The sequence below is a fragment of the Schistocerca serialis genome, chromosome 8, assembly GCF_023864345.2.
Source record: "Schistocerca serialis cubense isolate TAMUIC-IGC-003099 chromosome 8, iqSchSeri2.2, whole genome shotgun sequence".
Taxonomy (NCBI): Eukaryota; Metazoa; Arthropoda; class Insecta; order Orthoptera; family Acrididae; genus Schistocerca; species Schistocerca serialis.
The window spans coordinates 520,120,902-520,145,698 of NC_064645.1; the positions used below are offsets into that span (position 1 = coordinate 520,120,902).

The window sequence follows — 24,797 nt, forward strand, 5'->3', positions numbered from 1 at the left end:
GAGCCTTGGCTGCCACTTAGCACCGCGCGCGTGTTCCGTGGCCGCACGTGGAAACGGCTGTGCACAGGATTCCACTTGCTGCCCTCTGACAGGAGCCGGAGGATGGCTGGCGCTCAGACGCTGTCCCACTAGGAACTCAGTGCTGACGGCAGCAAGCACAGATGGCAGGTTGGCAGGACTATGGCACCCAGTCCCATTAGGAACTTGGTGCTGGCGGTGGCAGGTGCAGCCCGATTTCGAAACCATGGCTGCTGTTGGCAGTGCCCAGTCGTCTGGCTGCCTGGCATGGCCTCTGGTATCGTGGTTGTGCTGCTAGACTCTGACGACGAACGCGTCAGAACAGGGATCTCTTTACCTCAAAACTCAGCTATATTTGTATCGCTCAGCTTTGTTTCACTAAAACCTGCTCAGTAGTCACATTTCCCATAACAAGAGACTTGTCCTGGTCCAGTGACATCCAACCACTTGCTAAAGCCATTATCACTTTGTGGTGCAGTTATCCACTGAGCGTGGCTAGTCTCATCTTGAAATTCCCTTACGTGTATATCATTCTGACCCACATGTCGTCACACTTGCGGCTGCTAATAATATTTTATGGCAGCTTTCTCACTGCTCCTTAATACTATTTACTGAAAACTGGGTAGCGCTGATACAGTTCATTTCAGGACTGAGTAATGTTTTGTTGCAGAGTACTGTTTGGGTACTGATGATTCTCTTGTCCTATTTTTAGGATGTGTTAATTGTCTTCTATTTTAAAAAAAATGTTCGAGATGATTACTGTGCTTTAGGAATATAATCCAGGAATAAAAGCCACATGAATTAGTTCTCCATATCAAAGCTTTACAAAAAAAATTATCGATGTTCACAGGTGATTCTAAATACACAAACAACAAAAATATGTAAGGCAGCAAAAAGAAACAAAAAAAACCAGTCACAATGCAGGAAAGCCAAATACAGCAATGGTAAGGCTAAAAAAGTGCATATGCCACTGAAATATCTATGTTACATTAAATTAACGCATTTACTGTTCAGTACCTTGGATTACATATATTCAACTTTTTATGGAATTTAAAAATTTTATTTTCAAAATATATGTACCTTTTTCTCATAAACTATTCAAGAGATTTGTACAAAATTTTCTCTGATTAATTGTTTTGAGTATATTAAGCTTTTCTCATGAGGTATTTGAATATATCGAACAGGAGAATTTTATTAATTTTTAATTATAATTCTGTAAGTATAATTTAAAATTCACGCAAAATTTCAGATACTTTGCCCAAATCTGTTTCCACTCAGCATTTCAAACTATACTCTTGCAACAACATTTATTGGGTTTGTAGAAATTTCTTAATTATAGTCTTCATAGATTCTGAGAAAAGATACATAGGGTAATTTTCAGAGAATGCAATTTAAACTTCAACCTAACACTTTTCTTATGACACGTCTTCAGAAAGCCCCAGATTTGCACTCAAGGTCCTCTTTCCCTTCAAGGTTTTTCTTCTGGTTTCTTCTTTTTCGCCTTCTTTCCTTTACCAGGTCTTCAACTGACTTTTCAGCTGCAGAAAGGCCCAGTAAATCCATTCTTCTCAAGATGTCTTGATTGAAATTTTTTATCTGAAAGCCCTTTCTCTCTAATACGTTCATCGGCCCTACGTTCCCATCATTAAATACAAGATCTGCATTATAAGTTGCAATTCTGACAAATGTAACAGATGAAAATGCGTCAAAACAAGAACTGCTTCTTCATAAAAGGAACGAGCTGCTTTGTTATTGTTTCTAAGATACGGAACAGGGTCACAGATGGTCTATAAAACCAAAGAACGTATACTGCAGCGTTCTACATCTATCTCGTGCAAGTTTGCCTGAAAGTAATCAACGGAATTGTTGTTCGCCGAGCAAGACTGAAGTGTTGATTCAAAAACATGACGTGGCAGGAAGGCACATCACACATTTAATTACTTTTCAGGCACTTCGGATGCGAGTTCACCATTTAAACTTTGGGAGCTGATTGTCCATGAGTTCTGCTTATAAATAAAAAATAAACTGAAAGCTGACATTTTCTGTCAATTTCATGAACGTATCCCCTTAGTTTAGATCTGTGGCAGATTTCAGTTAATGGGCACAGGAATCCCAGAGTTTAAATAAAATGTTAAATGCATAAGCTGTTTAAAATCACAACAAAATCCAATGTAAATATTTCTTACCTTAAATAATGTATGTACGAGGGTGGTTTGAAAAGTTCTCGGAACGGAATAGAAAAAAAGTACTTACGTCACTGAAACTTTATTTATCTTTCAATGTAGTCTCCTTATAGATTAATATACTTAAGGGTCCAACGATGTTCCAGTGCCTAGAGCCCATCTCGAAAATGAGTTCCCTCCAGGCCTGCAAAATAGTTGTCAACTCCGGCTATCAGATCTTCGTTTGAAGTGAAACTTCGTCCACCAAGAAAAATTTTCAGTTTTGGGAAGAGATGGAAGTCTGAGGGAGCCATATCAGGTGAATAAGGCGGGTGTGGCAAGAAATCATACGTTAGTTCGTGTAATTTTGCCATGGCGAGGGCACATGTGTGCGGGCGCGCGTCAAGAGTGGCGGCAACGATGTTGCAGATAATTTTTTCATTTCTAATTCTTCTTTTAAAATGCGATATACCCTTTCAGATGACATCTGGCAAGCGTGAGCAGTTTCACGCACTTTCAATCGGCGATCCTCCATGACCATTTTGAGCACTTTTACAATGATTTCTGGAGTAGTGACACATCCTGGCCGACCACTACGCGGCTCATCATCTAAGCTCTCCCTACCAAATTAAAATTCATTTGGCCACTTGGCAACAGTTGAATATGAAGGAGGAGAATCTCCCACTGTATTCTGGAAATCGGCATGAATGTCCTTTGCTTTCATACCTTTCTTTACGAAGTACTTATTCACTGCTTGTATCTCGATTTTTTCCAAATTCGCAAATCACTATGCGGGAACAACAACAAAGCCACGTCACCGCCACAGCTCTCTTTCAAGAGCACTGACGTGGCACGCGTTTACAGCCAACAGCCCAATGAATATAACGTGAACAACTCGTTGCGCTGACCTCTCATGGTGATTCCGAGAACTTTTCAAACCACCCTCGTATATCGAAAAAAAAAAAAACCACTGAGGTTACCATAACTGTGATAAAACCTGTTTGGGTATTAAGGCAACAGTAATTGTGTACTTGCCAAAAGATGAACCCATCTTTCTTTCATTCTGAAAACACAGGAACGTAGCATAAAATTCCAATATGATAGTAAAGAACAGTTCAGGTAAGCTGATTTTGTACACAGTTGTTTTAGGAAACATGGCTACAGTTATTAGGTCTTTGTGTTATAATGCTTACTTTTTAACAACTAGCCACAGAGAAATGTAATTGCAGTTTAGAACGTATAAAAGGGCCTTATATGCATAATTTAAAAGGGATTGAACTGCTTTCATAACTTCATCTTCGAAATTTCGCAAGTGGTTAGGACTTGTATATTCTAAAATAAGCACAGCATAGCATAGCATGGCATTGGTAGAAACAGAGGCGTGTTAGTAGCCACCAAGCCTGGTTTACGGTTCAAGCGATAAAAAACGCCGCTTCGGTCGCCAAGCTAAGAGGGACACAAAGGTGCCATAACTGTAAGATTTCTAATTTGTAGCGGCCGCTTGGGGGCCCAAGTGCGAGATGTATGTACAGTGCGTGTCACAGGTAGTAACGAAAACTGAAACGAGTGAAAGTGTTCGAGGGAAAATGAAGCGCCAAATGATGTTGCTTCTGTAGACAAATCTCGAACCTGCCTAGCCGGTGAGGATGCAATGGAGGAAATGTAATCGGCGCCCTCCTTCGTCTTAAGATTAATCAGTGCTACGCCCCACCAGCAGCTGTGGGCTTACTTGCATCGGCATTGACCTCACTGCAGGCCAGTGAACGCAAGTGCCAAGTTCATCGCAGCGCCTCATCACTGCCTGTTACACACTTCTGTGCAGTTTGAAACTTGGTAGGGCACTCTAACGTCTCCAGGACCGAACGCGCTCGTTACAGTAAAAACTTGCAAAAAATCCGTAATTCTATGAACTATCATGCAACCGATAAACATGTAAACATGAACACTATGATCCTAAACACTGCTCGCCAGTTGTTGTTGTTGTGGTCTTCAGTCCTGAGACTGGTTTGATGCAGCTCTCCATGCTACTCTACCCTGTGCAAGCTTCTTCATTTCCCAGTACATCCTTCTGAATCTGCTTAGTGTATTCTTCTCTTGGTCTCCCTCCACGCTGCCCTCCAATACTAAATTGGTGATCCCTCGGTGTCTCAGAACATGTCCTACCAACCGATCCCTTCTTCTAGTCAAGTTGTGCCGCAAGTTCCTCTTCTCCCCAATTCTATTCAATACCTCCTCATTAGTTATGTGATCTACCCATCTAATCTTCAGCATTCTTCTGTAGCACCACATTTCGAAAGCTGCTACTCTCTTCTTGTCCAAACTATTTATCGTCCATGTTTCACCTCCATACATGGCTACACTCCACACAAATACTTTCAGAAACGACTTCCTGACACTTAAATCTATACTCGATGTTAACAAATTTCTCTTCTTCAGAAACGCTTTCCTTGCCATTGTCAGTCTACATTTTATATCCTCTCTACTTCGGCCATCATCAGTTATTTTGCTCCCCAAATAGCAAAACCCCTTTACTTCTTTAAGTGTCTCATTTCCTAATCTAATTCCCTCAGCATCTCCCGACTTAATTCCATTATCCTCGTTTTGCTTTTGTTGATGTTCATCTTATACCCTCCTTTCAAGACACTGTCCATTCCGTCCAACTGCTCTTCCAAGTCCTTTGCTGTCTCTGACAGAATTACAATGTCATCGGCGAACCTTAAAGTTTTATTTCTTCTCCATGGATTTTAATACCTACTCCGGACTTTTCTTTTGTTTCCTTTACTGCTTGCTCAATACACGGATTGAATAACACCGGGGAGAGGCTACAACCCTGTCTCATTCCCTTCCCAACCACTGCTTTCCTTTCATGCCCCTCGACTCTTATAACTGCCATCTGGTTTCTGTACAAATTGTAAATAGCCTTTCGCTCCCTGTATTTTACCCCTGCCACCTTCAGAAATTGAAAGAGAGTATTCCAATCAACATTGTCAAAAGCTTTCTCTAAGTCTACAAAAGCTATAAACGTAGATTTGCCTTTCTTTAATCTTTCTTCTAAGATAAGTCGTAGGGTCAGTATTGCCTCACGTGTTGCAACATTTCTGCGGAATCCAAACTGATCTTCCCCGAGGTCGTCTTCTATCAGTTTTTCCATTCGTCTGTAAAGAGTTCGCGTTAGTATTTTGCAGCTGTGACTTATTAAACTGATAGTTCGGTAATTTTCACATCTGTCAACACCTGCTTTCTTTGGAATTGGAATTATTATATTTTTCTTGAAGTCTGAGGGTATTTCGCCTGTCTCATACATCTTGCTCACCAGATGGTAGAGTTTGGTCAGGATTGGCTCTCCCAAGGCTGTCAGTAGTTCTAATGGAATGTTGTCTACTCCGGGGTCCTTGTTTCGACTCAGGTCTTTCAGTGCTCTGTCAAACTCTTCACGCAGTATCATATCTCCCATTTCATCTTCATCTACATCCTCTTCCATTTTCATAATATTGTCTTCAAGTACATCGCCCTTGTATAGACCCTCTATATACTCCTTCCACCTTTCTGCTTTCCCTTCTTCGCTTAGAACTGGGTTTCCATCAAAGCTCTTGATATTCATGCAAGTGGTTCTCCAGTGTTCTCGCCAGTACAAGTGAGAAAATACATATACTGTGCTTCGTTTGGTAGTGTTCGTGCTTACTGACTTATTGAATGTGTAATACATCGCACGATTAGATGCTTGGTTCCTTACGTGTGATAGTATCTGCCTAGTGTTCGGATATCATATGATCTTGTACAGTTAGTTCCACTTTGTACGGGTCGATTCGCGACCACTACGGTGGCGAGTGAATCGGATGATGGCAAATCAGGATGCATCGCCGTCTCCCCATCAGTACGACTGCTGTCTATGTGATGGTGACGGGAATCGTAAGACGAATCATCAGTGAAACATCCCTTGTTGCAGTATTTTTTTGTTGATGTCAATTACAGGAAAGGAGCATTAGCCGGAGAGAAGGTTACTGACCTTCGCGGCGTAGATGGATGCTAACAAGCGGTGTCAGCGTTTCGCCTGGCCTGCGGAGAGCCGGGTAAGCGTGGCGCAAGAGCCGCACTGCTGGCTCTTGATTACCGTGGCTGCTGCTCGTAACACAGCTGGTCCGCGGCTGCCGTGATAACACTCCGGGCAGACGGTGTTATGACCGTGATGTCCAGCATTAAATGAAATGAAATGTACCTACGGCTACGGCATCTCACTGGGTAAACCTATCACCTGGTGCATGTCTTTTTAGTTGGTGCCATTTTGGCGACTTATTTGTCGACGAGGATGAAACGATAATGAAGACAACATCCAGTCTCCGAGCGAAGAAAATCTATGGCACGGACAGGAATCGAACCCAAGCTCCTCACATGGTATTCACGTGTGGATCACTCAGCTATGTAGGCGGACAAAAATGACCTGTGGTGCAAGTCCTTCAATTGGACGCCATTGTCCTTGTGTGTCCTTAAAACCAACGGCACCCAGTTTTCCTGGTTGATTACCCTTCCAGGTACTAGCTGGGCCCAAGTTGTTTAACTCCGCTGATTGGGCGGTAATCGGTGTTACCAACGTGGCACGGCTATTGGCATTGGGCGGTAATCGGTGTTACCAACGTGGCCAGGCTATTGGCATGTCCAGCCTAACAGAAGGTGATGGCACGCGCCCACTCTGTGTGACGGTGAGCAACAATGTTTGCCCCTACATGCCGGATGACAGCAACAGTGTGGCTGAGCGGCAAGACTGGCCAGGCTCGAACGTACCAATAGGTGACCCAGCAGAGCGAAGGCATCAAGTTGAGCACATGCAGCCCTGAGTTCAGGTGGCAGCCAGTTGCTAATGGCGACGAAGTCCGCGCAAGGTAGATGGATGCATCATCTCGTGCTGTAAGTCGTCTCCGTCACGTAATGAGCTGGCATGGACTGTATCACACGGCCTACTGTACGTACCTGGATACTGCTGGATATAAAGAACGTCTACGAATGATATGTCCGAAAGAACAGATATCATATCCATATAACTATATATATCTAAGAATGATGGTCTGATTTGGGTGGATATATGAGTGAGATGGGTGGTTAGTATTTCCAACGGCAGTACTCCAACCCCAGAACTCGTGGCACATCGGAGTAGCGGGGCATCGCCATTGAACGACGATGACTTCGTTTGCTTTGGTTTTCTCTCTTTGTTAGTTTCTCCTGCTGGAACTACAAGATTTCTCAACTTCTCTTTTAGTGGCGCTGGCTGGCGTCTTCCATTTTGCCAGCGTCCAGAATGAGTGCTCTTGCACTCTGAATACTTTATTAATTAAAACTTCCGGGTAAGAGGCCGGAAGTTTTAATTAATGAAGACGCCGACCGTGAAAGACTACACGTTATGACCTGAATAATTTGTTGTGTAACGGTGTCTAGATTTCAGGCTGACGACTGCTTCCGCCAGTACAACGTCATTCTGCTGACCGACGCAGGACAGTTCATCACACCTTTGGAGTCATGGTGTAAGAACTTGAAAACGGTTCTATAGACGAATTCGCCTAATAGCGATTTTTAATTAACACTATACTTTACAAGGTTCTCAACGGAAATAATGTCGTCCTTATATAGACACAATAAATGTTTTCCGTATCTAAGCTGTTCAGCAAACAGTTTGTCCTATTGGTACAGCTTAATGTGTGTTGTGTGACTGTGAGGAGCGCTAGGTCCAGAATAAATCAACAACGCGACTAACGACCGTTGTTCCGGTCGACCAATGTGGTTTTTAGATAATTTGCAGCTGGGCTAATCCCAATCTTTCCCTCATAAAATACTATGTACAAATAGTTAAAATACGAGAACCTGTGGAACAAAGGTTACCAGTGTAATAGGCAGAAGGCGCCATGACATTCGTGCTTTAGGTTAAGTGTCGACTGTCACGACAGCAAGGGTTTCCCGGTGCGAAGTTAAAACGGAAGAAAGAATTTTCAGATCATGAAAACAGTGGCCTCATACGACTAAATAAATGCTAGGAAAGAGGGTGAAAAAGAGACCTCGGAAAAAATGTGAGTCATTGGAACTGATCTCTTTTACATGAGCATTTAATGGTGTTAGAGTACTCCGTGAGTTGCGAATCTGAAGATACGTCTGGATATTTTTTATTTATTTATTTACGCGACCAAGAGTCATCTCATAATGTTATATGATCAATCATTAAAATATAATGAAAATAAATTGCTCAGATATACATACACATGGAATATATAGGTTGACACAAAAGATTGCGCACAAATTGAAGAACTCTGGAATAGAAACCTATGGTCACAGAAGTAACTGAGAGCAAGTGAAAGCTTTGGAATGTCAGTAACAAAAAGGACAAGCAGTGCACATGGGTCATAATTTCAGCAAAGATAATTTACTGTTTACTCAACAATGGTGTACATTATATAAGGCGTGAAAATGCATAGCCTTGCGGTTATAACATCGAATAAAATGTTCTGGATAAAATTTCACGAGTTTTCCACCAAGGCTTCCGTGGCCATTCTCAAGTGGCATGGCTGCCAGTGAGCTGCTAGTACGCACTTACATGCACTAGCCGCTGGCTCTGACATCACTGGTGCTCAAGGCATCCCCATATATGGGCATACGTTGACTCGGCGTTCGATGTGGCTGCTTCATCATCGCAATTGTTGGGCTTCGCTCCGCACTTAGCTGCAGGTCGCCCATTCTGTTAGTGATGTTATCGGTGATATTTATTTCGATGGATCCTTTAATTACACAGTCCCAGAAGTAGTGACAATACTGATTATCCTATGACAAGGAAGCCACTAATACCAATCTCGTTACAGTGATTATTTAAATATCTTGTTTCTAACACAAAACGTTCGAGAATCATTCTACTTGACACAAAGTAAACACGCGGGCTGTAATTTTCAAAAATTGTGTGCAGAGTGGTATCTTCATTTCTTTAGTGCTCACTCCGAGGATTGGTTGATAGCAGTCTGGTTGGTGGTAGATCTTAAGTCTCCATGACTTTCTGCCTTCTTCATTTTTCTGTAGGTGTTGCATCTTTTATGGTTTGATCTAAGAACTTCAGTCGCTGTATGCCTCTAGCTCATTTTTCATTGACATACCCCTCTATTTTTGTTTTTAGCTCCCGTCATATCTCAATATACGATCTACAATCTGAAAGCTCCTTTTTGACAATAGTGTTCATAGACTCCTCCTGTCTTTCACATTTTTCAAGACTGCATCGTTCGTGATCTTATCAGCCCATTTGATTTTTAGAAGGTGCTGGTAACGCCACATCTCAAAAGAATCCAGTGTTTCTCTTCCATCAGTCCCCAGTGCCCAAATCTAACAGCGATACAATACCACACTATAGACATATGTTTTCAGACACTTCTTTCCGATTTCTAGGCCGCTGAGTAACTAGTACAATATCACTTTCATTTTATTGAAGGCACTTTTTGCTTGGGAAGCTCTGTTTCTTATTCCTTCTTTCCCTCTTCCATCTCCAGTGATCTTGCTACCTAAAAAGGTAAATGACTTATGTCGTCGCATTAGCTTGTCACGTACCTGTCGTAATATGGCCATTTTCTCTGAAACTGTCCACTAACATATTTCAGAGGATGATATGTAAATTCCCTTGATCAAGTAGTCATTCATTTGCACCGCTCTGTAATTGCAGATCTGGATCAGCATTGCCAGTGGCTGTTTTCATTTCTGTAATTGTTTCTTTGTCTTTCCTATGTAGCATGGTGAAGGGTTCGTAGAGTTGAAAGCTTAGAAGTTGGCTGCATGAAAAAAGGAATTCTTTTAAGAGGAATTTGCCATCATAAAAATGTTGAGCCCCAGACAAAGGCGCAGCCCCAGGTAAACAGACTGGCATTTGCAGCCATTCTCGTTCTCCAGCCCACTCTCGCAATGTGGAACACGTTACACTTATTTTTTGCAGCCGAAAGAAACATGGAATTCTTTGCAGAAGGTTTTTAACAAGAGAAGGGATCTTTAGCTAGGTGTTATTTCTGACAGGGCTTGTGAATTTTTGTTACGACTCCCCGGAATGAGGTTCAATTAAAACTTTCAGAACCAAGATTTCCTATTAGGTCATAATCTTATTTTCTGGGGAGTCCGCGCTTTTTCACTGTGTCTACATACAAAATTGTACCGAGGAACGGGAGAGATTTTCTGCCCTCCTGCATACCTAAGAGTCCTATCGGTTCAACACTAGAAAATCTACAAGAGTAGGAAATTGTTTAATGTCTTCTATTGAGTTTTACTGGTCGGCACTCGGAATCTTTCCCACCATTGACCAGAAAGCTCCTGCACTGACGAAAAACAACAAAGCTCTAGAGCGACCAGAAGGAGAACGCTTCGGTCTTCGTCTCTGCAGAGTAATGAATTCACCGCAGACTTTTATAGATTAGTGATGTCATTTTAGATTTTTGGAGATCAAGTACTTCAGATTGGGACAGGAGAGATGACAGATGAGACAAACCTTGCTGCCAGTGGAAGGATGTCCGTACTTCAGCATTAAGTACAAAGAGCTGGCGGAAATCATATTCTCCAGCCGCTGCTGCCGCCGGATTCCGTATCCACACTCCGTGCGCTTGGTAAGATGAGCCATCGTCGCGTCCGACGATGTCGTCCAGAAGCGAAGTTAGTCCGCTCCCTTCAGGTGTTAAGTATGCAGAAATAAAGTCACACATCTACACTACTGGCCATTAAAATTGCTACACCACGAAGATGACGTGCTACACACGCGAAATTTAACCGACAGGAAGAAGATGCTGTGATATGCAAATGATTAGCTTTTCAGAGCAGTCACACAAGGTTGGCGCCGGTGGCGACACCTACAACGTGCTGACATGATGAAAGTTTCCAACCGATTTCTCATACACAAACAGCGGTTGACCGGCGTTGCCTGGTGAAACGTTGTTGTGATCCCTCGTGTAAGGAAGAGAAATGCGTACCCTCACGGTTCCGACTTTGATAAAGGTCGGATTGTAGCCTATCGCGATTGCAGTTTATCGTATCGCGACATTGCTGATCGCCTTGATCGAGATCCAATGACTGTTAGCAGAATATGGAATCGGTGGGTTCGGGAGGGTAATACGGAACGCCGTGCTGGATCCCAACGGCCTCGTATCACTAGCAGTCGAGATGAAGGCATCTTATCCGCATGGCTGTAACGGATCGTGCAGCCACGTCCCGATTCCTGAGTCAACAGATGGGGACGTTTGCAAGACAACAACCATCTGCACGAACAGTTCGACGACGTTTGCAGCAGGATAGACTATCAGCTCGGAGACCATGGTTGCGGTTACCTTTGACGCTGCATCACAGACAGGAGCGCCTGCGATGGTGTACTCAACGACGAACCTGGGTGCACGAATGGCAAAACGTCATTTTTTCGGATGTATCCAGGTTCTGTTTACAGCATCATGATGGTCGCATCCGACATCGCGGTGAACGCACATTGGAAGCGTGTATTCGTCATCGCCATACTGGCGTATCACCCGGCGTGATGGTATGGGGTGCCATTGGTTACACGTCTCGGTCACCTCTTGTTCGCATTGACGGCACTTTGAACATTGGACGTTACATTTCAGATGTGTTACGACCCGTGGCTCTACCCTTCATTCGATCCCTGTGAAACCCTACATTTCAGCAGGATAATGCACTACCGCGTGTTGCAGGCCATGTACGGGCCTTTCTGGATACAGAAAATGTTCGACTCCTGCCCTGGCCAGCACATTCTCCAGATCTCTCACCAACTGAAAACGTCTGGTCAATGGTGCTCCAGCAACTGGCTCGTCACAATACGCCAGTCACTACTCGTGATGAACTGTAATATTGTGTTGAAGCTGCATGGGCAACTGTACCTGTACATCCAAGCTCTGTTTGACTCAATGCCCAGGCGTATGAAGGCCGTTATTACGGCCAGAGGTGGTTGTTCTGGGTACTGATTTCTCAGGACGTATGTACCAAAATTGCGTGAAAATGTAATCACATGTCAGTTCTAGCATAATATATTTGTCCAATGAATACCCGCTTATCATCTGCATTTCGTCTTGGTGTAGCAATTTTAATGGCCAGTAGTGTAGCATTTTGCTCTCGTTGCACATTTTGACAGTCTTATTACTTTTGCTCCTATCTTTCCTTGTGCTTTCAGCATTTAACTAACAACTTACGCTGTTGCTGGTCGTGTTCGAAAATTATTAATGTAACAGCGTTTCATTCTGCCACTGACGTGTATGAAGGTTATGTCTTCACATTGTAATCACCTGTGTATTTGTCAGTGCTTCTTTTTAATATATCAATGGGTAACTTCAATGTCCCGTTTCACTCCCTTCCCAACTTCCGAAGATAAGCATTAATATTTTCTAATGTACCTCATTGTCAAAGAGAAGTGACATTCCATGCTGCAGTTCTCACTGACAAATGCGCTTGTTCCTCTCTATAGCTCTCGTCTTCCGGAGATCTAATGAGAAGCAGTTTTACCTCCGAATAACTGAACCAACCTCCAATCCAATCATGCTGATACATGGGATACCCAGTCGGACTTTTAAAAGTGTGGTTTCCGTTGCTTTCTCCGACCTATGTTGTTGTGCATCTATGGTTCATCCACCTTTAGAGTCAGTTTTCCGCCCCAAGAGCAGAATTTGTCCTACCCCCCACCCACTCGTGTACCTCTAAGAGATCAGTTGTGCACTTGCTGAGGAAGCGTTGCCGTTCCCTATCACTTTTCAGGGTTTTCCCTTCATCAGGGCTAGGACCGGCAGCATTTTGTAGACTCTTCGGTAGTTTTAGAGAGATATTAGGGAGTTAATTCTGAAAAAATTGTAACATTTCCCTGCGCATATCAGCAAACAATTACGTCCGTTCTATATCTTGACTGATTTTCATCATTTGTCAACGGTCTTTCTTACGACCACTTCGTTACATGTTCGGCAAATCTTAGTGTTTTTCATTTGGTATTGTTTCTATCATTCGCAGTTTGGCTGTTTCTCCCTTATCCAGGGAACACCTTCGTAAACGGTTTCTCTTAGAATTACCTTCTTAATTATGAACTTTCCTAAAACAGGGGATCATTCAAAATGATGGTATGTGGATAAAGAATCCTAAGACAAGATCCTGCAATTACTTTATTTGATAACTAGTTTGAGCTCATTGTGAGCCATCTTCAGATCTTTAGCAGCTTTCTGCAATCTCCCTTAGTTTGAGTTAGCATATTTACTTTGTTATTTGACGTTGTCGAATCGGAAGACATGCGATCTGTTACGTTAAAATGTGTGGATAAACAATGCTAGTCCAAGTTCGCTAAAACTTCTTTATTTCATAACTAGTTTCAGCTCATTGACGAGCCATTGTTTAACATAATAAATCGCATATCTCTGGATTCGACAATGTCGAAAACAACGTAAATATGCCAATTTAGGCTAAGGGAGGTTGCAGAAAGCTACTAAAGATATGGAGATGGCTCGTCATTCACCTGAAACTAGTTATCAGAAAAAGGAGTTTTACCGATCTTGGTCTAGGACTGTTTAACCACATATTTCAACATAACGGATCGCATACCTCCCGATCTGATCTAAATGGCAATGTTTTTTTATCGTTGTAGACAACCTGTTTAACGTATTCTAAGCTATTACACGACTGAAATTGTAAACGTTATCGCTGCTGCTATACGAAAATAAAAGTCCAAAGAGCGTAGCATGATAGGTTATTTACAGAGTCGAAGGAGAAAATGTTTCGTCCTAGAGTATGCGTATATGAATGGTTTCCTATGATAATGTCTTTAATCAGCCAGAGACAAGCATGTTGCTTTTAAAGACAGAAGAGCTAACCTTGCATTCCTTGCACAGGTACATCTTCAGACGCAGAACCAGCGCGCACCTGCCTACCGAGGAGCCTTCGACTGCTTCACACACATTTTGCACAGGGAGTCGGTAAGTTGAGTTCGTTATCATTCACACACCGTGGGCATATGAATGTCGTGGACATGTCAGTAGCTTTACAATAACATACTTTTCCTTTGTGAAAGCGTGGCTACATTCACATAAACATATATTTTTTATTTTGACCAATCATAAAGTTTAATGAATATAATCCAAACACACGCACACACACACACACACACACACACACACACACACACACACACACACACACACACACACACACACAGACATACACTCATATCATCCGTTGAGAAATTCATCTATGGAGTAGAAGAAGTTGTCAAGCGGAATGATTTCATTTTGTATTTAAAAGCATTTACTTTAACACCTTTAATTCACAATGGAATGTGTCAACTATCTTACGGCTGCACAAATTGTCCCCTTCTGCAGAAGGTTAAGTTGTAACTGGTGGAGAGAATTACTGTTCTTAGTGCTATATTTGTGAATAATACCAGTGATCTGAAACTGTGGTTCCTGTACGACTTAAAATTTTCACGGAAAATTGAATGTTCAAAATATGCGCTTGTAGCCAGTTGTCGTTCAATATATCCCACAACATTTCAACAGGTTACCTACCGGTTAAACGCAGGTAAGCCATCGAAGACAGCCAACAGGTGCCAAGTTTAAATATCGTGGGACGTATTGCATGACGACCGGCTGGAAGCACGAAATTCGTTTGATCATTGTGATTCTTCACAACAAACTTCATAACAGAGCAAAAGCATTGTGAGGATGTCTTCTTTTTTTCCAAAACACTTGCCTATATAGATCAGACATCAGACTGACACCATATTTCTGTGTAGTGAAAACCTTGCTTGTATGTGGCTCAGAAAATTATTCCACGTGACATTACTGAACGGAATCAAGCAAGGCAGCCTAAGCCAACTTTATAACACTTTCATCACCAAAATCAGCAATTACGCGTAGAGGAAATTTGCTTAACTCATGCATTTGAGTGTATCCTTAATACATATAACACATAATTTTCAGTTCAAGTCTGGTCAGTTTGCACAGTCAAGAATTTTGAGCATTTACTTTCGCATGGTCAGCGCTCCGTCGATTACTTATCATTACTCATTATAGAGCAATTGAAATAATTAAAATAGGTAGCTTGCGAGTTTTGACATTTCTACGCTGAACGAGTGGAGGGCAACGTTATTGTCATAATGAGCCTCGTAACCCATGTCTGCTTTCGTCCTGAGGTCCTTAACCGGCCGTAGGGGAAGTTACTCTTCATCTGCGCCTACATAAGACGATGCAGATTGAAAAAGATGTGGTATGGGGAAGCATGATTACGCTATACACTGAGGTGACAAAAGTGAGGGGATAACGACATGCGCATGTACAGATGGCGATGTTACCGCGTACAAAAGGTATAAAAGGGCAGTGCATTGGCGGAGCTGTCATTTGAATTCAGGTTGTCATGTGAAAAGGCTTCCGACGTGATTAAGGCCGCACGGTGGGAATTAACAGATTTTGAACGCGGACTAGTAGTTTGAGCTAGACGCATGGGGCATTCCATTCCGGAAATCGTTAGGGAATTCAATATTCCGAGATACACAGTGTCAAGAGTGTGCCGAGAACACCAAATTTCGGGCATTACCTCTCAACACGGACAACGCAGTGGGCGATGGCCTTCACTTAACGACCGAGAGCAGCGGCATTTGCGTAGAGTAGTCAGTCCTAACAGGCAAGCAACAATGCGTGAAATGTGGGACGTACGACGAATATACCCGTTAGCACAGTGCGGCGAAATCTGGCGTTGATGGACATGGCAGCAGACGACGCACGTGAATGCCTTTGCTAACAGCACGGCAGCGCTTGCAGAGCCTCTGCAGGGCTCGTGACCATATCAGTTGGACCCTAGACTATTAAAAAACCGTGACCTGGTCAGATGAGTCCAGATGTCATTTGGTAAGAGCTGATGGTAGGATCCGAGTATGGTGCAGACCTCACAAAGCACTGTTAACGAGCTGGTGGTGGCTCTATAATAGCGTGGGCTGTGTTTACGTGAAATGGACTGGGTCCTCTGGTCCAACTGAACCGATCATTGACTGCAAATGGTGATGTGCGGCTACTTGAAGACCATTTGGAGTCATTCATGGACTTCATGTTCCCAAATAACGACGCGTCATGTCAACGGGCCACAATTGTTCCCGATCAGTTCGAAGAATATTCTGAACAATTAGAGCGAATGATTTGGCCACCTAGATCGCCCGACATGAATCGCATCGGACATTTATGGGGTGTCATAGAGAGGTCAGTTCGTGCACACAATCCAGCAGTGGCAACGCTTTCGCAATTATGGACGGCTATAGAGGCAGCATGGCTAAATATTTCTGTAGGGGACTTCCAACGACTTGTCGAGTTCATGCCACGTCGAGTTGCTGCAATTCACCGGGCAAAAGGAGCGCCGAGAAGATATTAGATCCCATGACTTTGGTCACCTCAGTGTATACTTTCGCCATTTCGTCGACATTGTAATGGTCCGGTTTAGTTTCCTCCGATGGAACAAAATACTCTCTTTAATCTTTTGCATTGTAGAGGGGTCTATCTAATACAACGGAACAGTCTGGCGCCACAGCCTTTATACCATATCGCCAAAAATCGGGTGAAACATCAAAAAGCATCGAGTAAAACTGTCTTCTGCCCTCCTGATAAAACAAGGACATCATTGAGGAACATCACAGACAATCTCATTTTACGGAGGTCGGGGTTCTATCGAATTCCGAGCCAAAATGCAAGATGTACATTGGAAAACCACTGCGCTCCATCGAAGATCGCTGCCGAGCACACCAATGGCACACTCACCAAACTATCCTTACGAGCTGACGGTCGCAGAACATTGTTTATTCGAGACTCGCTCTATTAATGCGAACGCATCATGATTTCAACGACGACGTCGATACTGGGACCGAGGACCACGAGAAGGACTGGCAGTGTCACGTACGCCACAGCACATGACATTGCAAGTCTTACGACTGCCAGCAGCCGTCTCTGGCCAGTAGCGAGTAACTATTTCAGACGAGTTTAACAATTCTTAACTGCGCATTGAAGTGCATGCTATCTCTTGATAGGATACGACGAAGATGGTCCTTTATTGGGTACCTTTTCAGTGATCTATTCACTTTTCTTGGGCCCTGCAAGGAGCCTAGCGTTTGCGAAGTATGGTCGACAAGGTGATTTGTGAGACATCACAAGTTCGTTGCGGCGACCCGTATTTCTCGTGGGCCCCGACTGGACTGGGTCGATAGAGAGGCATCTACATACGGACCAGGGACAGTCAATCTTATTAACAGATACTGTGACTGTAAGTCCGGTAACGCTTGAGAACCATGACTGAGTTTAATTCAGGAGTAGACTCTCAGTAATGTCGAGCTGGCGGCCAGAGCTGCCTCACTGCCTGCCTCCACTTCGACGCATCCGGGCCGTGGCGTCTGGCGTCGCCAGCCACGGTCGGTGACTCAGCCGCCTCTCCAGTCACGTCTCATGCGCCCTCGGGTGCGGACGGAGGGCAGGCCGGAGTGGCCGTGCGGTTCTAGGCGCTACAGTCTGGAGCCGATCGACCGCTACGGTCGCAGGTTCGAATCCTGCGTCGGGAATGGATGTGTGTGATGTCCTTAGGTTAGTTAGGTTGAATTAGTTCTAAGTTCTAGGCGACTGATGACCTCAGAAGTTAAGTCGCATAGTGCTCAGAGCCATTTGAACCATTTGCGGACGGAGGGCAGAGTGCCGTGCGTGGGGGTTATGTCTACTGCAAGCCCCCAGGAGATCAGTTTGTCTGCTCACCTGGCGATGGTGACAAGACTGGTTGTTGAAACATTGTGCCGGCTGGACGCTACGAACCGGTAACACACCCGTGGACTGTTGGATCAGCTCTACTTCTTTCATACTAAAAAGAAATTTCATGATATACAGGACATAAAATCCCGTCTGAGGCCTGTGATTATTTTTATGTTACTAATTGGCAACCAGTGCTGTACAATCGCAATAAAGTCATGAGATGTCCAATTGACTCTTTTATTGGAACATGTTACGCATTTCGGGATTATACCCATCTTCAGACATCACAAACTGCAACTCCTTGGTTAGGAAGGAGTTAAAGTTTGTGATGTCTGAAGATGGGTGTAATCTCGAAACGCGCAACAGTTCTAATAAAAGAGTCAATTGAACATCTCATGACTTTATTGTGATTGTACAGCATTGGTTGCCAATTATTAAAAAAAGAAATTTATATTAAAGCGAGCGTTTTCTTGCGTTGACAACAGAAATACACATATCTTCATAGCGCATCCTGCTGGAATATGACCCTCTTCGTTATTCGTCTTTTTTTTGTCCAGTATTTACAGAAAAAAAGACCTGGTGTTGCTTCGTCATTCTCGTATATCTTCATCTCTTTCTCCTTTCCTGTTCTCAGCACTACAAATATTTTAATGTTAAGTGCAGTGGCTGCTCTGTTCATCACTCTTGTAACATCTAAAATCGGATTAAAACATTCCAGTTTGAGCACACAAATTTGTGGTGTTTTCCGTGCATCCGATATCCACTTATAACGTCTGGCACCATTTAAGATTAGATTATATTTACTTTCATTCCAATTGATCCGTAGTGAGGAGGTCCTCCAGGATGTAGAACATGTCAGAAAAACAACAATACATGACAAATATTTACAACTCAAACAAATAAGCTAATGTACCATTCCACGTCCCAAGTGAAATGGTCGTCATTTTTTAATGAACGCTATATGAAAGTATCATTTTATAAATACTAATGCACTGAATTTAAAATAAAAAGGTTTTTTATTTATTTATAAGGTAATAAACGTGTAATACAACTAAAAAATATTTATTTGCAATGAACACATTACGGCACAGAACTGGTGCAGAAGTTAGATTGTACTTACGTACACACACACGCATACACACACACACACTTATTTACAATGAACACATTACTGCACTGAAACTGTGCAGAAGTTGTATTGTACTTATAGATATATACACAGAAATCAGTTGGTTCTACTGAGAAATTAATCAATGGAGTAGAAGGAGTTGCCCACAAATAAATTCTTTAGGCTTCTCTTAAAATGAATTTCATTGGTTGTTAAGCCTTTTTATGGCTGCTGGCAAGTCATTTAAAATGTGTGTTCCTGAATAATGCACACCTTTTTGTACAAGACTAAGTGACTTTAAATCCTTGTGAAGATTATTCTTATTTCTAGTATTGATTCCATGAATTGAGCTGTTGGTTTGAAAAAGTGATATATTTTTAATGACAAATTTCATTAAGGAATAAATATATTTGGAAGCAGTAGTAGTTAGTACCCCTAGTTCCCTAAACAGGCTTCTGCAGGATGTTCTTGAGCTCACACCACATATAACTCTTACTGCACGATTTGTGCCTCGAAAACTTTCGCTTGGCTTGATGAATTGTACCAAATAATAATCCCATATGACATTATGGAATGAAAGTAAGCATAGTATGCCAGCTTTTTCATTTTTATATCCCCTGTGTCTGACACAATTCGCATTGCAAATAGAGATTTGTTAAGACGCTTCAGCAGTTCTGTGGTGTGGTCCTCCTAGTTGAATTTATTATCAAGCTGTAATCCCAAGAATTTAACACTGTCCACTTCTTCTATCTGCTTGTCATCGTATGTTAGGCATATACTCGTGGGACACACTTTACAAGTTCTGAACTGCATCTAGTGTGTGTTTTTTTAAGCTTAGTGACAAAGAATTGGCTAGGAACCAGTGATTAATGACCACAAATATTTTACTAGCCGATCTTTCTAAGACTACACCTGATTTACTATTTATTGCAATGTTTGAATCATCAGCAAATAAAACTTGGCATCTGGTAATGTTACTGATGGATGGAAGGTCATTAATATACACAAAAAAGTATGGGTCCTAATATGGAACCTCGTGGGAATGTCTATGTTCGTAAATTTATGACAGTTCCTGTGAATGTGGCAACTCCTCCTTTCTCCATTTTTGATCTACAAAAGTGAGATGCTAACCTAAACCCTGCAACACTTAAAAGTTCTATACCAGTGGTCACATGATGTTCAGAGAGGCAGATTATGTCAGCTGGGTTTGAAGACTCTAATTCATCTATGCAGATAATTAATTCATTAATTTTATTTCTCAGTCTTCGAATATTTTGATGCAATAAAGATAGCTGACATTTCACATTGACTGAGTTAAAATTGGGCAGAGTTAAAATATCTGGTGACTGTTGATACTTCTTAAACAATAGCTGTTTATGCTGATGTAATAAGCTAGAATTATGTTTTTTGGTTTCTTTCTCAAACTGAAGGTTTGTGTCAGTCCTGACCTCTCTTAAAATTTGGTTTCTTTCTGTCCTCGCTACCCTAAAAAAGGGTCTTTTCTGAAACCTATAACCACTGGTATTTTATCACTCATGACAGTGCCACCCCTCTTTAACTTTCCTGCTATTTTACCAGCCAGTTTACCCTTCCCCTTCGTGTTGAGGTGAAGGCCATGCCTAGTATAATCCGACCTATTGAGAGAATCAACAGGAACCACACCAATGTGTGACCCTGCACCCGACATAAGCAGCCCTTCCAACTCCAAATTAACTCTCTTGACAGAAGAGTTCAAATGAGGTCGGTCATGGTGCCCAAGAACAGATACAAACTCAACACTAGTATGCTTCGATGCTGATGCAATCTTTGCCAGGTCACACTCTACACTGTACCCAGGATCTCTGTCAGTACTATTACCTGCCCCACCCACTATAACCACGGTGTCTTCCTTAGTGAAATCTTTGCAAAGTGATCCTAAATCCTTTGTCACCTTCTCCACACCAGCACTAGGTTTAAAAAAAATGGCGACCTGGTATTCTGACCCTAGTTCATCCTGCAAAAGTTGGCCAACAGCTCTTCCATGTGAACTATCTAACAACAACACTTTCTTTCTCTTTACTGATTTCCCTACACTCTTACTTTTCAATTTCCTGCTGAAAGTTTGTTGTGCCCTGTCTACACCTGCAACTGCTTGAGGCTCACCAGCTTCTAACTGAAGCAACAGGTCAAATGTATTTTCCACATTCACCACGAAGCTGTCAGACAAAGTTCTAGGCCTGATCGACCTGTTGCCTGTTGCCACTTCCCACCTCTCTTTACCTTTCTCCCTCCTTAACCTGTCAAGATCTCTCTTGGCCTTGTCTAACTCAGCCTGAAGGGCGGCAATTTTCCCCTCGTGTTCTAGTATCTTCCTATCTCTGCTGGCGCATGTGTTCTCGGATGACCTCTTCTTGGAGTGACGTCTCATTGACTCATATCACACTGCTAGTAAACCAAGGCTTATACAAAAACTCTAGTTCACAACACCAGCTGACGAGCACAGACCACTCTTACACTTGAAAACACTATACTTCTGAAATAAATTTGAAGAACGCAGGAACTACTGACTTCCGATACCACGTGTTACTGTCTACTGACGCGGTGGCAAGCACGGGGCACTGTACCTGCCAACCTGTTGGAGGTGCGGGAGGGGAAACAGACTCGTTCTTGGTATTACCTGGGACACGGTGTCATGTCCCTTCCTCTGGCCCGAAACTGGCTTGCCATAACGATAGTGGTTCAACTGCCGTTCTACTCCACTCTAAGGAGAACGCAACACTTAAAAAAAGAAACCAATGTAATAACGTAAGGCGGAGAAGCGTTTGTCTTCCGAATCCACCTCGTGTCACCTTCCTTCACACAGCTACAGCTACCGAGTCAGCAAACGATCGTATTAACAGGTTGTGATAGTATTACCAGTAAAGTCTCTACTTTCGAGACGGCATACTCCCACACAACTCGCAGCGCTCAGCTTTCAACTGTGAAGCCTTAATGGCTGCAGGAGGAAAGCTGTAGCCGTCAGCAGAGCTATGACAACACTGAGGCGTTAACAGAGAGAAGTTTAGTTGAGGTAGGCCTCCGAAGCTGCCGCGCCCACCGCATTGCAACTGTCAGGTGCCGGCCGATGTGGCCGAGAGGTTCTAGGCACTTCAGTCTGGAATCGCGCGACCGCTACGATCGCAGGTTCGAATCCTGCCTCGAGCATGGATGTGTGTAATGTCTTTAGGTTAGTTGGGTTTAAGTAGTTCTATGTCTAGGGGGCTGATGACCTCAGATGTTAAGTCCCCCAGTGCTTAGAGCCATTTGAACCATTTTTGAACTGTCAGGGATCAACTTACGCCAACTCAGCTATAGTTAGAGTAGCAAACAAGAAAATCAGAACACAAGCAACTGAAATGGCCGCTTCCAACAGACTAAGCATACAGCTCAGAGATAAGAGCGAACTAAGGCAGCCACCACTTCGGAACAATAGAGTCGCCTTGTCCAGCAATGAGAAGGAAAATGCGTTTTTGTGTAGGTGCCAATTTATTTCGTGGGAGCGTCTACTTGTAGCAGCATCTGGAGCCTGTGCTGGGCACCCTCACCGATTCCAGAATAGCTGCAATCCCCGTACTGCTGTCTGGCTCGCTGTACAAAAACTTCCTGACAAATTAAAACTGTGTGCCAGACTGTGACACGTGCATGTTTTGGCCACTGTGACAGTTACTAGACTATATCCTGCTAGGTGTGTACATTTGCACGTCAATGAGTTGGCTGAGGTTGCAGATGTGGGGCGTGTACTCTATGTAATTGGTGTGAACACCTCCACATTGTAAGCTTACTGCTCACGCCGTAGAGGCACAGTGTACCTTTTCCTCTGCTGCTGGTTCTCTCTGAACTGCAGCATGGCTAATGTGAGCAATAGGCACTGTACGAGGTCTGTTCAACAAATTCCGGAACGTTCGTAATTTCGCGCCAATAGTGTGTTGGGGCAATATGCGATTGGCATCCCTGCACCAGCCTGTGTTTAATGTGTAGCTGCCGAAGTTTCATTGATGTATGCCTGTTAGTTATTGCTAAGTGTTGTATAGAGTGGAACATTGTGTCGCACAGTTTGCGAATTTCGAGATTGTAAAGTTAGAGGAGCATTACATGTTACATGAAACTCAGGTGATACAGGAAGCCTACGGTGATGAGTGCTTAAGTGGTACTCGGTGTTACGAATGGTTTCCACAGTTTAAAATGGCCGGATGGAAGTTAATGACCCTCCGTTTATGACGCCCTTCGACTTCTACCGAAGGATTAGTTCATCAAGAATTCGTGCCACAGGGACAAAGAGTTAATCGTGATATTAACGAGACGTGTAGCGATGCCTGCGAGCAAATGTGAGAAGGAAACGGCCTAAACTGTGGCGACACAATTCATGGCTCTTGCATCGCGGTAACACACCCACACATTCATCCCTGTTGGTGCGTGACTGCTGGACAATGAACGAAATCACTGTGCTGGCCCGTCCTCCGTACTCTCCAGACCTGGCCCCTGTGGACTTTTTTTTACTTCCAAAGTTGAAAACCCCGTTGAAAGGACGAAGATTTGCAACGATAGACGAGATAAAAGAAAATTCGCAGATGGCGTTTCTCGTGAACCAATAAGAGCCAAGACTGCTTCCTGAAGTGGAAACGACGTTTGGAGCGGTGTAGCAATTGTGGAGGAGAGTATTTCGAAGAAGACCATGCACCATAAGTAAAAGGTAAGCGTAGAAAAATTTTGTGGACAGAGGTCCGTAACTTTTTGAACAGAGCTCGTAAGAGTTAACTGTGTGGAATCTGTCGATTCTGAGGCCAGAGTACGGACACAAGGCATATGGTCGCGCAAAAGATATTAAAGTGGACGGAACTAATTAGTTAACAGGAGTTTAGTAATTAGTTAATCACGATTGATTTGCACATAGTGGTTACTTCATACAACTGAAAGAATTTATAGTTGGTAACCAACTTATATGTATGAGAGGTTAGATTGTGATTTCAACTGTGTGTGAGTAAGAGCTTAAAGTCATAGTGTATCGTATTTGATAATAAATTCAAAGGTGTCGTGAAACTTGAACTGTTATTGTTCAGTAGTTTCCCAGTCATTAATAGTACATACTCGAAAGAAAGTACCGTGGTTATATTGGTTAGGGCAGATTGTCATTATCAAAAACAACCATGACTGAAGGACGTAAGCTACACTATTAATTTAACAGTCTGCTGGAGATTACCGAGCAGGGTAGCTCGGGAGGACGACGGTTCAACCATCCTGATCTAGGTTTTCCGTGGTTTTCCTAAATGGGCTAAGGCAAATGCTGGAATGGTTCCTTCGAAAGGGCATGGCTGCTTCCCTTCTCCATGCTTCTCTAATCAGAGCTTGTCCTCCATTCCTAATGACCTCTCTCTCGATGGGACGTTAAACACTGAGCTGCTCCTCCACCACCTCCTCCTCCATCTGGAGATTAATTAAATTGTGGTAACAGTTTACTAGTAGAGAACTTACAACATTCAAGCTATTGTCAGTGTTTCAGACACTGAGCCTATACCCTGGCGAATGTGGACATCTTCCAATATGTGTTGTATCCAGTACCTTTTTTACTGAACCTGTACCCTTGTGGGTATAGATATCATACATTTTGGGCAGTGTTCCAGATGTCGGCCTGGACCTCGTGGGTGTGGACATCTGCTTGTCAGTGTATTGGCCGTTGTTGCAGGTGTGGTGCCTCCACCTAGTTGTGTGTGCCCATCTCCTTTTGCAGGTTTTGGGGCCTGTACCCTAGTGGGAGTC

At 43.1% G+C, this 24,797-nt stretch overlaps 1 protein-coding gene across 1 annotated transcript in view; it reads left to right on the forward strand.

The window, feature by feature from the left end:
* LOC126416303 (mitochondrial basic amino acids transporter-like) overlaps window positions 1-24,797 on the forward strand; it is a 238,390-nt gene that overhangs the window by 154,833 nt on the left and 58,760 nt on the right. The window contains exon 4 of the mRNA XM_050083961.1: window positions 14,039-14,122. Coding sequence (XP_049939918.1) covers window positions 14,039-14,122 — 84 coding nt within the window. The remainder of the gene's footprint in view (window positions 1-14,038; window positions 14,123-24,797) is intronic.